General features: G+C 45.6%; 1 protein-coding gene across 1 annotated transcript in view; it reads left to right on the top strand.

Moving 5' to 3' along the window:
* Positions 1-3,494: 3,494 nt before the first annotated feature.
* MTNR1B (melatonin receptor 1B) overlaps positions 3,495-12,184 on the top strand; it is a 29,886-nt gene continuing 21,196 nt past the window's right edge. The window contains exon 1 of the mRNA XM_065648223.1: positions 3,495-3,705. Within this exon, the coding sequence (XP_065504295.1) occupies positions 3,495-3,705 (211 nt within the window). The remainder of the gene's footprint in view (positions 3,706-12,184) is intronic.

The raw sequence follows: 12,184 nt of genomic DNA, 5'->3' as shown, positions 1-12,184 counted from the left end.
AGTATCTTGAGGAAGCAGCCAGTTATCTTTGGAATGAAAAGGAAAGAAAAAAAAGGATACAGCCTCCGGCAGCAGAGCAATGCATGGAATATTTGATTACTCCACCATCAAGGCAATTCCTGGTCTTAAGCTGCAATACAAATATAGTGTGCCTTGGAAAACTTTGATTGCTCTCAAAAAGTAACATATAACAGTTACTTTTCCTTGACACAGAATTAGAAGAAAGTTTCCCCAAACTGAAAAATAGAAAGGTCTTAACAACTCAAATGTGAAGAATAGACCCTTTTCTTTGAGATGAAGTACTCTCTGCAACAATCAGTTATTTCATATTAACTATAAAAATCAATAGGCTTAAACATGCTTAAAAACTTTCAAAGGGAATTTAATTAATTTGAAATAACGCTACTAAAAAGCCGAGTAAGAACATCCATAGGTTGTTTATTGCAGTTTAATCAATCATTCTAAAAAGCAAATTTATAACATTTATAACTTATCCTTCTACAGATAAGTCTCAATAATAATTTGGATAATTTGTTACTGATACAAATGAAGAGAGTGGAATTCAGATCAGATGAAGAACCTACCCTTTACAGGTTGCTGAGGCAGGACAGCTACCATTTTTATTCCTACCTACTTGTTTCCCTCCTGCCAAATGCCAGCGCAGCCACTAAAGGCAGACTGGCGTTACAAAACCAGCAACGCTTATTTTATTTCACATTTTGCATCAGGCTCATACTTCTGGCCAAGTTCAGGCCATAGCTTTCTAATTTTTCTCTAAATCAGTTGGCGCACTTCTGGGAGCTGTAAAACAAAATGAGTGATGATACACAACAATTGTGTGTGACAGGGAAAATATATAGCATTCCTCTTCGGTGGATGAACTGCAAACCTGGAGAATGACAGGAGCAAAGCTTACCCTGAAAACTTACATTTATGCTCAGAGACAGTTTAACCTGTCTTTAACAAACAGTTAAAGATAAATCCTGTGGTAATAACAGACAACAAAATTCAAATTTCTCCTAAAAGCACTTACACAGACTCTGGAAGGATGCCCAGAAAGAGCCCAAGACATAAAAATAAATGATAATATCTGTAAGTTTTCCATAATAAGGCAATAAGACTAGAGTAGTACCTAGATAATGGGCAGTGAGGATACCAACTTTCTGAAAAGGGAAATCGCAGCAGAGGTAGATAAAGGGAGACACTGTAATCGTGGTGTAGTCGTGGTCAATGGGGCGGAGTCTGGTTGGAGGCCTGTATCTAGTGGAGTGCCTCAAGGGTCAGTTCTGGGACCAATACTGTTCAATATATTCATCAATGACTTGGATGAGGGAACTGAGTGTACTATCAGCAAGTTTGCTGATGACACCAAGCTGGGAGGAGTGGCTGACACGCCAGAGGGCTGTGCTGCCATCCAGCGAGATCTGGACAGGCTGGAGAGTTGGGCGGGGAAAAATTTAATGAAATATAACAAGGGAAAATGTAGAGTCTTGCCTCTGGGCAGGAACAATCCCAGGTTCCAGTATAGGTTGGGGAATGACCTATTAGAGAGCAGTGTAGGGGAAAGGGACCTGGGGGTCCTGGTGGACAGCAGGATGACCATGAGCCAGCACTGGGCCCTTGTGGCCAAGAAGGCCAATGGCATCCTGGGGTGTGTTTAAAGGGGGGTGGTTAGTAGGTCGAGAGAGGTTCTGCTTCCCCTCTACTCTGCCCTGGTGAGACCTCATCTGGAATATTGTTTCCAGTTCTGGACCCCTCAGTTCAAGAAGGACAGGGAACTGCTGGAGAGAGTCCAGCGCAGGGCCACAAAGATGATGAAGGGAGTGGAGCATCTCCCTTATGAGGAAAGGCTGAGGGAGCTGGGTCTCTTTAGCTTGGAGGAGACTGAGGGGTGACCTCATCAATGTTTATAAATATATAAAGGGTGAGTGTCAGGAGGATGGAGCCAGGCTCTTCTCGATGACAACCAACAGTAAGACAAGGGGTAATGGGTTCAAGCTGGAACACAAGAGGTTCCACTTAAATTTGAGAAGAAACAACTTCTCAGTGAGGGTGACAGAACACTGGAACAGGCTGCCCAGGGAGGTTGTGGATTCTCCTTCTCTGGAGACATTCAAAACCCGCCTGGACATCTTCCTGTGTAACCTCATCTGGGTGTTCCTGCTCCGGCAGGGGGATTGGACTAGATGATCTTTGGAGGTCCCTTCCAATCCCTAACATTCTGTGATTCTGTGATTCTGTGATATGGCATATGTCACTTTGGGATCCCAAATAAAGCTATCTGCTTCTAATTTAATTTCAGAGCGAAGTCCCTCGGTGCCCTACTGTCTGCTCCTGCAGCTTGAAAGAAAAAACCCCTGAAACACACGTTTTCCAAAGCAGACATTGGTTCAGAGCATGATCTGCCTGTGACTTTTGCAGTTATCGCCCTACGGGTGTTGTCCTTAGTCTTGATCTGACCCTGTTTCGTTCAAACGCGAAGCACAAGGCCACGGCAACGTAAGCGTATAAACCTTTTTATTATAGATCTGTAGCCCAGACTAAAGGATGGAATTATCAGAAAAAAACGGCTGGGCGCACCGAGCGCCCGGGGGCGGTGAGGGGAAGGGGGTCCCTGGTCTTGCGCTGCCGGGAACACACTGGGGTGAGCCTCGGGAAGCAAAACAAAACCAAAACAAACCCAAGACCCAACAAAAAAACAAACAAACAAACAAAAAACCATAAAAAAAAAAAAAGCAACCACACAAAAAAGAGGAGAGGAGAGGAGAGGAGAGGAGAGGAGAGGAGAGGAGAGGAGAGGAGAGGAGAGGAGAGGAGAGGAGAGGAGAGGAGAGAGAAGAGAGAAGAGGAGAGAAGAGAAGAGGAGAGAAGAGGAGAGAAGAGGAGAGGAGAGGAGAGGAGAGGAGAAAAACAGAACCAGAACCATGAGGCTTGTGGTAGAGCCGGGCGCCCGGACGCCGCCTGCACCCAGGCGGGGCCGGGGGCTCTGCGGGGATCCCCTAAGGGAAGGGGCTTCGCCGCCGGGCGCCCTCGCCCGGCCCTTCGCCGCCCTCGCCGGTCCCCGCGGCTCTGCCGGGCTGTCCAGCCGCGCCAGCCGTCACCGGGGCTGGGCGCGCACGGCCGCCTCCGCCGCTCTGCCCCCGCCCCGGCACCGATTGGCGCTCGCCCGCCCGGGATCCCCCGCCCCGCCGGGGACGCCGCTCCCGCCAACCGCCCCCGCGCGCCTCCCAGCGGGGCGGGGCCCAGGCGAAGTGCCCGCCCCCGGGCTTCCCCGTGCAGCCTGGGGGGCGCTAGCCCCGCCCCCGGCCCCGCCCCCGGCCCCGCCGCGGCAGCTCCGCGGGGCAGAGGGCGGGGCAGCGCGCGCGGCGCGGCCGTTAAAAGCCTTCCCGCCCTCCCGGCCGGCCAGTCCGCGGAGCCGCCGCGCTGCTGCCGGGGCAGCGGCCGCTCGGGGCGAGGAGGCGGCCGAAGGGCGGTGCTGGGGCTGGGTATCAGCGATGCTGGAGAATGGCTCCCTGAGGAACTGCTGCGACCCGGGCGGGCGAGGCCGCTTCGGCTTGGCGGAGCGGGAGGCGGCGGGCGCGCCGCGGCCCGGCTGGCTGGTGCCGGTGCTGTCCAGCGTGCTGATCTTCACCACCGTGGTGGACATCTTGGGCAACCTGCTGGTCATCATCTCCGTCTTTAAGAACCGCAAGCTCAGGAACGCAGGTAAGGGCTCGAGCCCCGGCAGGCGGTCAGGAGCACCCGGAGCCCCACGGGCACCCTGGTCCCGGTTCTAGCTGCCCTGAGGAGCCCAGCCCGCCTGTGCACTCCGGGCGGGACACCTGCTCAGGGCAGGGAACAAACGGTCCCCCTCTATCCGTGCTTGCCCTGTAACGTGTGCAGGGACCTCCAAGCCGTCAGTCCTTGGCAGCTGCCCCTGCGCTGCCCTTAGCCTGTGCTCTGTCCTGCTCTAGCCCCTCAGGGAGTAGCGCAGGTCATTAAGTGGCTCTTAATGAGGCATTGTCTAGTCTCTGTGGAGCTACTGATTAGGGGAATCGGTGCCATTCGATTAAAATACCGGAGGCAAAGAGCGTGGTCAAAACGGTCGGAGGAAGAAAGAGGGAACTTTAAGACTTGCTGAAGAGGTTTGTTTTGAAGATGAGGCGCTGGGTCTGCGCGGGAAAGCGGCTGAGCCCTCGCTCCGGAGTCTTCATCGGAGTTCGCAACAGCCTTTCACAGCATCGGCTTTCTTGTCCCCTCACCGAATGTCCTTCAACCAGAAAGCAGCAAATAAAGTGGGATATTTGTCTTCAGTCGTGCCTGGGGTTTTTTGTGTGTGTATACGCTCAAATGTGTCTCCGCGTGATTTATTTGCTAAAGTTACTTGCTTTCTCTTCTCACCTTCGCACGTGTCTTAAACTACAGAACTCAGGAGTCAGCACCGATTTGTCCCGGCTGAGTTCTTATCTGGTTCACGGCTGTCCCGCTCTATGCGGATGCTCTGCCCGCCCCCCCGCGCTGATGCAGCCGCTGCCCCGGGTCGTTACCTGATGTGCAGCCAGGCTCTGCCCGCACCTGCGCTCGGCTGGCTCTTGGGTGCTGCTGCAGTGCCAGGTGCTACCCCCGAAATAGGGGTGTATCTACTCAAGTTCTCGTGGCACCAAACAGTTCCCCAAACTGCTCGCTTCTTCAGGTCTTGAATGCCATCTTTTTGCAGTGCACTCGCAGGTCGGGGTAACAAAACTTTGCCGGGAGCTGGGGAAATCGGGCGCATGGCATCCCCTGCGCTCCTGGGGCCAGCGCAGTCTGTATCATATCTTCACACCTTAGAAGCAGCGGGATGCTTCTTCACAAAGAGTCAGGAGGGAGAACTGGTGACTTGTTTTTCCCGGGTGCTTTTTGTTTGTGGGTTTTTTTGAACGGGTCTCACTGTCCCAGCGCTATCATGTTTCACGTGTGGTGACTAGAGCTCCTGCGAACTGGAAATAGGCACTCATTCGCCCTTGTTTTACATCAAATTATGCTTAGGAACAGAAGCAGTTTATAGAGGGATGAGACTTCCGCTGGGGCAGCGCCGAACTTGAGGACGTGAGGGTGAGCAAGGGAAGAAATAGGGAGGGAGCTGCTTGGGGCACCGGGCACGGTCCTTTGGGCTGTACATCCGAGGGAGCCAAGCCGCTGCTGAAGGTAGCGGAACCGTACCGAGGTCGGTAAAGCCTTACCCGGTGCCCCCCGGGAGCCGGCAGTGCCGGGAGCCGGAGCTCTCCGTAACCCGAGCGGGCGCAGCGGCCGCCGAGCAGCGCCGCGCCGGCGCCGAGCGGAGCTGCGCGCACCGCCGCGGGGGGGGAAGCTGCTCCCCAGGGAGCCTCCGTCAGTCGTCGACGCACTCCCGGCCCTCTCGGCGCCGGGGAATGTGCGTTCCCGGGGGGATTCGCGCCTGGGCTCCGGGCAGGTGAGCGCCCAGGGAACTGGTGAGCGCGACCGGCCCGAGGCGTCAAATCCCGGCCTAGGAGGAACAAGAGAGGAGCTCTCTTCGAAACACTTTCCTTCCTTCGAACGGCAGCGGAGAGGAGGGGTTGGACTGGAAGTGATTTGCACCTGGAAGAAAAAGTTTCAAGGTACTGACCAAAGTGCTTTGTGGCGTCCTAAGGCTGTTGAAATAAGACGTGGTCTTCTTATCTAATTCAAATACCTACTAATTGATCTCCTTCTAGGTTCATCCTTACTGTGATGTCACTGACCCTGTCCCAAGGATCTCTTCATCTTTGGTAACTACCGTGAAGAATGGCAGGGAGTTCCTTCTGCATAATCTTCAGAAAATTAAATGCCTTTTAAGTTGCCAGTTCTTAGTTTTCCATCAGGAAGAGACGGCTCTTGAGGATGAAGCTGAAAGCGGATAGTTTGGTAAATGTCCACAGAGGTCTTTCAAGAGAAAATTTCCTAAGGAAGGAGCAGGGTGGAAGAGGACTGCAAATTGAAGTAAGTGAAGTGATGGAGGGAATGGGAAGGTGGGGGAGAGCTAAGGCAGTGCTTGGGAGCCCTTTGCCTCCAACAAGGAAAGAAGATGGACAAGCAAGTGGATTTACAGGTTTTCCTTTCTGAGCAAACCAGAAACAACAGATCTGTACATGCAAGAGGAGCAAATGTGGCAGAAAGTAAAATGGTGAGGAAAAATGGCATGAAAAGAGTTAGACTTGTGGTAGGGGATGTCAGAGGGAGACAAGATGAAGCCAGTGGAATGGCTGTGACAAGATGGGGTGTCCAGGGGAATGGAGAAGAAACAAACAGCTATAGCACCATGAACACTCAATTATCTTTGAAGAAGCTAATGAGATATTTTCTTGGATAGGGATGAGAGTTTGGGACTTCAAATAAGCTGCAGGTGTATGAGGAATGAATTAAGCAGTTCTGCCCATTTATGTAGTACAAATTATAAACTCTTCAGAAGGCAAAACAGGGCTTGAGCATATTTCCAGGATTTATCAACACTATTCTGTCATAGGTTTTACAAAGAAACCTGCTAATTGCAAACAGTGTGATTATGCATCACTCCTTAAAATTAAAGCGTGATCAAAAGCGAATCTATTTTAATGCTATTATATAATACGAGGTACAAGAATTGAGTGAAATAAGATGACCATTTAGCCTTTATGTCGGTAAGTATTATTCTCAGCATGAGAGAAATGGAGAATGAGTAGGATTGGTGCTTTTAGAGATTGCTCATTCACTCCTTAAACAGTGGGAATTTTGCCAGCTTTACAAGAGAAGGATTGTTTCATAGCATACAGAAGCCTCTTTCCCACGTTTAAATTTGGTTTTGGAGGGGGAGGGGAAAATTTGTGAAGGCTCTTCCAAGTAATGCATAGCATAATTGGTATGAATCAACATGCTTGTCTTCTTACATAACGGCGCCCAGTCTTTCTGTGAGAGGCTGAGCAACCCCTGATCTCTAAAAGTGATTTGATTTACAGAAATTAATGCTTTTGCCATTTCTAATTTGGGAGGGGAGTAACTTTGTCCAACACACTACAAAGTTAAATAAAACTCTGTATATGGAACTAATAAAATAATTTAGCCTGTCTTTCTATTTGAATTATCAAATGTATTCTGAATTTTCCAAAGCAACTATTGATTTTGGGTATCTTCAATTAAACATGCCCAGTTGAAGGCAGCTCTTAAAATACTAAACTTTTGACATGCTAAAGTTTACATGTGCTCAACGACTGCTGGATGGTCAAGTGTCCTGAAGGTGCATTAAGTCAATCAAAACCACTAGATGCTTTTAAGAATGTCAGGACGCATTTGTATAGCTGTAGCTATAACCATTACCTTATGGGCTGGGCTAAGAACCCAGTAGGAAGCACTTCAGAAGGTGGGAACTGCCAAGGCATCTCCCACAGGAGAGAGAAGGTAAAGCAAACCATTTGTATTTCATTGGCCTTAAAGACAGCATAAAATCATCGAGAGGTGAGAATTAGGCACATTAACTCAATATCATTTCAAAGATTAGTGAGGACTTGGGACCCTTTGACTTTTGGCAGAAGGCCTAATATTAACCTTGGTGCACTGCCAAGGAATACATTAGCACTAAGTGATATTTTTAGTGCATTGTGTCAACTCTCTTTGCTCTCTCCGCTGTTTTCCTTTCTATATATAAAGACTAACACAGAACAATGAGACACTAATTTCCATTCAAATAGCAAGATGCTATTGCAACACAAATTAAATAAAAATTCATGTTTCTTTTACCTGTAAGCACATGGGTGTATTTGCATGTTTAACTCTATCTGATGTGTGTATAGTTGTAGAGATGGAAAATACTTCTCACATGACCATTCATACAAAATAAAACATTCCTGCACATAGAATTGTAATTTTGGTAGTCATCTGTCTACTAAATAAATGTTTGGCAATATAACCAAGACTTGTACTCTTTTTCTATGTTATTTCCCTTTCCATAGCCTTCCCTCCACACCTCTGTAATGTAGCTGAGGTGATGTTTTCTTCATTGTTATGTGTTGTTTTCAGTTATTCTTAATCTCTTTGGCCACAACAGTTCTCTTTCTCTCCTTTTTTCCTCCTTTATTATTATTTCTGTCTACTGGGATAGAGGACAGTTGTCTCCTGGGGTGAAATTCATCTTTTAGAAGACTACAGTGGAGATACCTGTTTCTGAACTTCTTCCCTTGGGCTCCCTTTATAATTAATGGATAAAAATAAGCATTTTTCAGAGTATAGTTAATCTAACTTATTTTCGACATCTACATTAGGATGACATGATTCAGCCCATAAAAGTGCTTATTTATTTCCACTAAAAATAAAGAGAATCAAGAAGAACTATCACAATGTAGTCACCTACATTTGGGTGAGAAGGAATCAATATATGAAATCAGAAGTCATCATGTAATTCTTCTAGTAACTTGTCAAGTTCCTTTTTTAGATTAACACATCTTCTTTCTCCTCACTGCATGTCCTCCAAGAGATCATATTGATCCCAATAAGACTGACATTAAAAAAAAAAAAAAAAGTCATTACCAATACAACTGAAATATTCAAATGCTTCCTGGGTCCTGAAACCACTTGGTGAAATTGTCTTTTAATATTAGCAGTTATGCTGACATGAATATATTCTGATGAGCAGAGCATGAGAGCCCACTCTTATGGTTTCAGCTTTTGTAGTCCCAGTTTCTTGAACTCTGGATCCATGGAGTTCTTAGCCCTGGAACTGTGTGTGTTTTGCTTTCACATTCCCTCTCACATTCAGGATCTCTAGCCTTGAAGCTGCTCAATACTGAAAAATTAATGCGAACCCGACTTCAACATTTACAAAAGTTCATTGAACCCAACACTTAAAATAAAGCTCTTCTATCTCTTTACAATAATACTAGAAATCAAACGTTTTTTATTCTAACTTTGTGCTTATTACTTGCTAATTTATAGTGGATATTTTTATTTGTAGAGCTATAATTGTTGTTTAACTTCGATGGATCATTTCTCTACCTGGTGAGAACTCTTGTGTCATATTAATGGAGAATAAACACATATTTCCCTCTCAACCTGTGTTTTTCATGGTAAGCAAGGCAAATGCCTTTACTTTCCTCTAATTAACCAGGCTCTTAATTTCCCTTGTTTTAGACCTTCCAGTTCACCTATCCCAGCTGAATTAATATGTCTTGAACAAGAGAAAACTGAACTGTTCACAGTAACACAGGTGAAGTACCACCAATACCTTCAAAAAATAATATTAACATTCTTTTCTGCTCTGTCCTTCCCTGGATGGACAAAAAGAACCTGGTGTACCTTGGAGCCACATTTTCGTTTTCTGTGATAACATTATATACATGACTTTTCTTGATGCAGTCACTTGCTAATGCAGCTCTTCGTTTTGTTTTGTCTTTTCAGTCCACACAATTATTATTCCTTCAGTACATGACCTCATGCCTCATGCTGTTATACTTTATCCACTTTCTGCTCTTTTAGTCCTAATGGAAAACAAAAAGATCTTGACATTTCCCTGTATCAATGTGGGCTCTCAACTTTGTATTATCACAAAATTTCATTAGTTCTCTTTGTGTTTTGTGACATAATACTTCTGAATCAGACAAAATTAGTTCAATCTAGGTTATCTCCCTCCAGTCCAACCATTTTCTTTCATCACCATCCAGGCAGTGGTAGCAACAGACTGTGTGTGATACCCTAGCATATGTGCTTCCAAGACTAGATCAGCTTAGAACAACCTCCCAGGTACAGAGAGTCCAAGTCCAGCTTTTATTAAATAAAAATGAACTGATTAGTTGGTATAAGTTTGTATAAGCTCACATTGAATTTTATTCCATTTGTCTTTACTTGCATCTTTAATTTTCATTTCCTTCCAAATTTGTTTCTGTAGCCTTGCCTACAATTCAAATGAGATTAAAAAGCCTGAAGATTTCTCAATTCATTCTTCCTTTGCAACCAATTCACCACCTTAAATACAACTGCCACGTTAGCACATACTCTGTGGTAGATGGATAAATCTTCCAGACGTGGCAAAACTGTGTTAGTTTTCTCATTACTCCCTAATTGTTTTTCTGAATTATTGCTAGTACCATTCATGCAAAAAGAAACAGCAGTTGTGCCAGCACCATAGCAAGGAAGGAGGAAATGAGTAGTAAAGTGTGAGAGCACCACAGCTGCAGGTGAGTCATGGCAAAACTGCTCTTTGGGATGTGTGTGGGAGCCAAGCTCTGTGTGCCACAGTCTGAGAGAAATCAGTGCTTCCCTACTGGCAATGAGGACCAGAGAACACATTTGGCCCCTTTTTACAAGTCCCACATGTAGTTCTCTGCCCTTTCAGAACCCATTACATTATCTCTGAGAAAACAGATGTTTGAAAATTCCTGCCACCTAGTATATTCAATCTCTCTGGCATTTTTACTTTATTGTAGGTATGTTAATTCCTTACTTGCCAGCCTGCCTTGTTCCCAAGCCCACCATTATTGTCCTTATTAAAAAGTGTAGCAAAATCTTTTTTCAGACCAGCAGCCAGTTTAGGTTGATTTTCAGATTCTCTGTCCCCAGGTAACTCCTCTTTCCTTTTTCATTTTGTTAATGTGGTGAAAGGGCATTTTATTCATTTCAGAAGTTTTTGCAAAGCCAATGAAGTTTAGGGCTTTTTTGTCATTTCCCATTTTATCAATTTTTGCTCGTGCCAGCAGTTTTCTTTGGTGGGCATATCTTTTCCTGTTTCTTCTAGCCTTGTTTCTTGCCCCTGGTATCCGTGCTTAGACAACTTTTCCTCCAGCTAGATCTGGAACTTTTTCTTGTATTTTTCCCCCTCTTTCGGACGCAAGATCCAGAGAACATTTTTGTATCTTCAATATGAAGAAATGCCAAGCTTCCTCCACATTCAAATCCCTAAGCTCCTCAATACAGCAGACATCACTTTCCTAATTAGCTTCTTTTGTTTATCGAAACATGAAAAACCCCTTCTTAGTTATGTCTGTTTTGTCTATTCTTCCATTTAGTTTAAACAAAATAATCTCATCTGCTTTCAATACAACCTTCTTGTCTATGACAGGGTCTTCAGGGACGTCTTTGTTCTTTATCAAAACAAAGGCTGGGATATGCTGGCAAATAGACTCTATGTTGCAGAAATCTACTGGGTGTATGTCTGGAACTCAATACTCATTAGTATGTTTATTATCTCCTTTACATATGAGGAGCTCCAGTGTCCCATCTTAAATTATTTCCATTAGTATTTGCCTACTAAGACAGAGGTGATCTCATCCTGCTGCAGGTTTCTGCATATTAATACTTCCCTGCACATTGTCTTGTCACCATTTAAGGCTGGGCGGGTGATTAAAACGAAGGACAGATGCTCTCTTCTCCCAGAAGGGAAAGAAGAAAAGGGTGAGAGACTTATGGGTTGGAAGATTAAAACAGCTTTAATAAAGCAATAACAATGAGTACTATTAGCTATAATAAGAGAAATAATAGAAAATATACAAAACCAATATTGAGCTTCCCCGACGATGGAACTGGCACTGCGGAGGCTCCCACTTCTGAGGCTGCGGGGCAGGCACCAGGAAGCCCTGGGCTGGACTCCGCAGCAGCAGATGGGAACTGGATTCAGGATTGGGGTCAAAGACAGAAGAACAGGCAGAGTCCTCCTCAGACACCAGCCATGAAAGGAGAGCAACCCTCATGATCCCTCAGCTTTAAACTGAGCGTGACATGTATGGGATGGAATACTTTGCTGGACAATTTTGAGTCACCTGTTCTGTCCACTCCTCCCCATAGGTCTGCCCCTTTTACACCCTCTCACCATGAAACATAAGATACTTAGCAGTGACCTTGGTTCCTGTAGAGATAAATACAAATATGGGTCTCTCTGCATACCAATCCCACCATCACCTTGGTAATAACTGTAAACAGGTGTTATCAATTTTAGAAGCAAACACTGTCTGAAAAACATGTAGTCAACATCAGAATGTGTAGTTACTTAGGAGAAATTTAACTGAAAGGAAAACTTACTGAAAGAGAAATTGGTTCTGTCCTAGTCCAAACCAGGTCAGTCCTTACAACTCTTCCCCAATGTAATTTTTGCTTCTACCAGGACATCCTCTTCTTTTTTTTTTTTTCTTTCCTTTTATGAACCTTTCAGTTCTATATTTCTCTTCTCTGATAATTGATGCAATTCCATTCTAAGAGAATTATTTCTGCA

This window comes from Caloenas nicobarica, chromosome 1 (assembly GCF_036013445.1).
Source record: "Caloenas nicobarica isolate bCalNic1 chromosome 1, bCalNic1.hap1, whole genome shotgun sequence".
Lineage (NCBI taxonomy): Eukaryota > Metazoa > Chordata > Aves > Columbiformes > Columbidae > Caloenas > Caloenas nicobarica.
The sequence above is the reverse complement of the archived record's forward strand: the minus strand, read 5'-3'. Positions and strand labels throughout refer to the sequence as shown.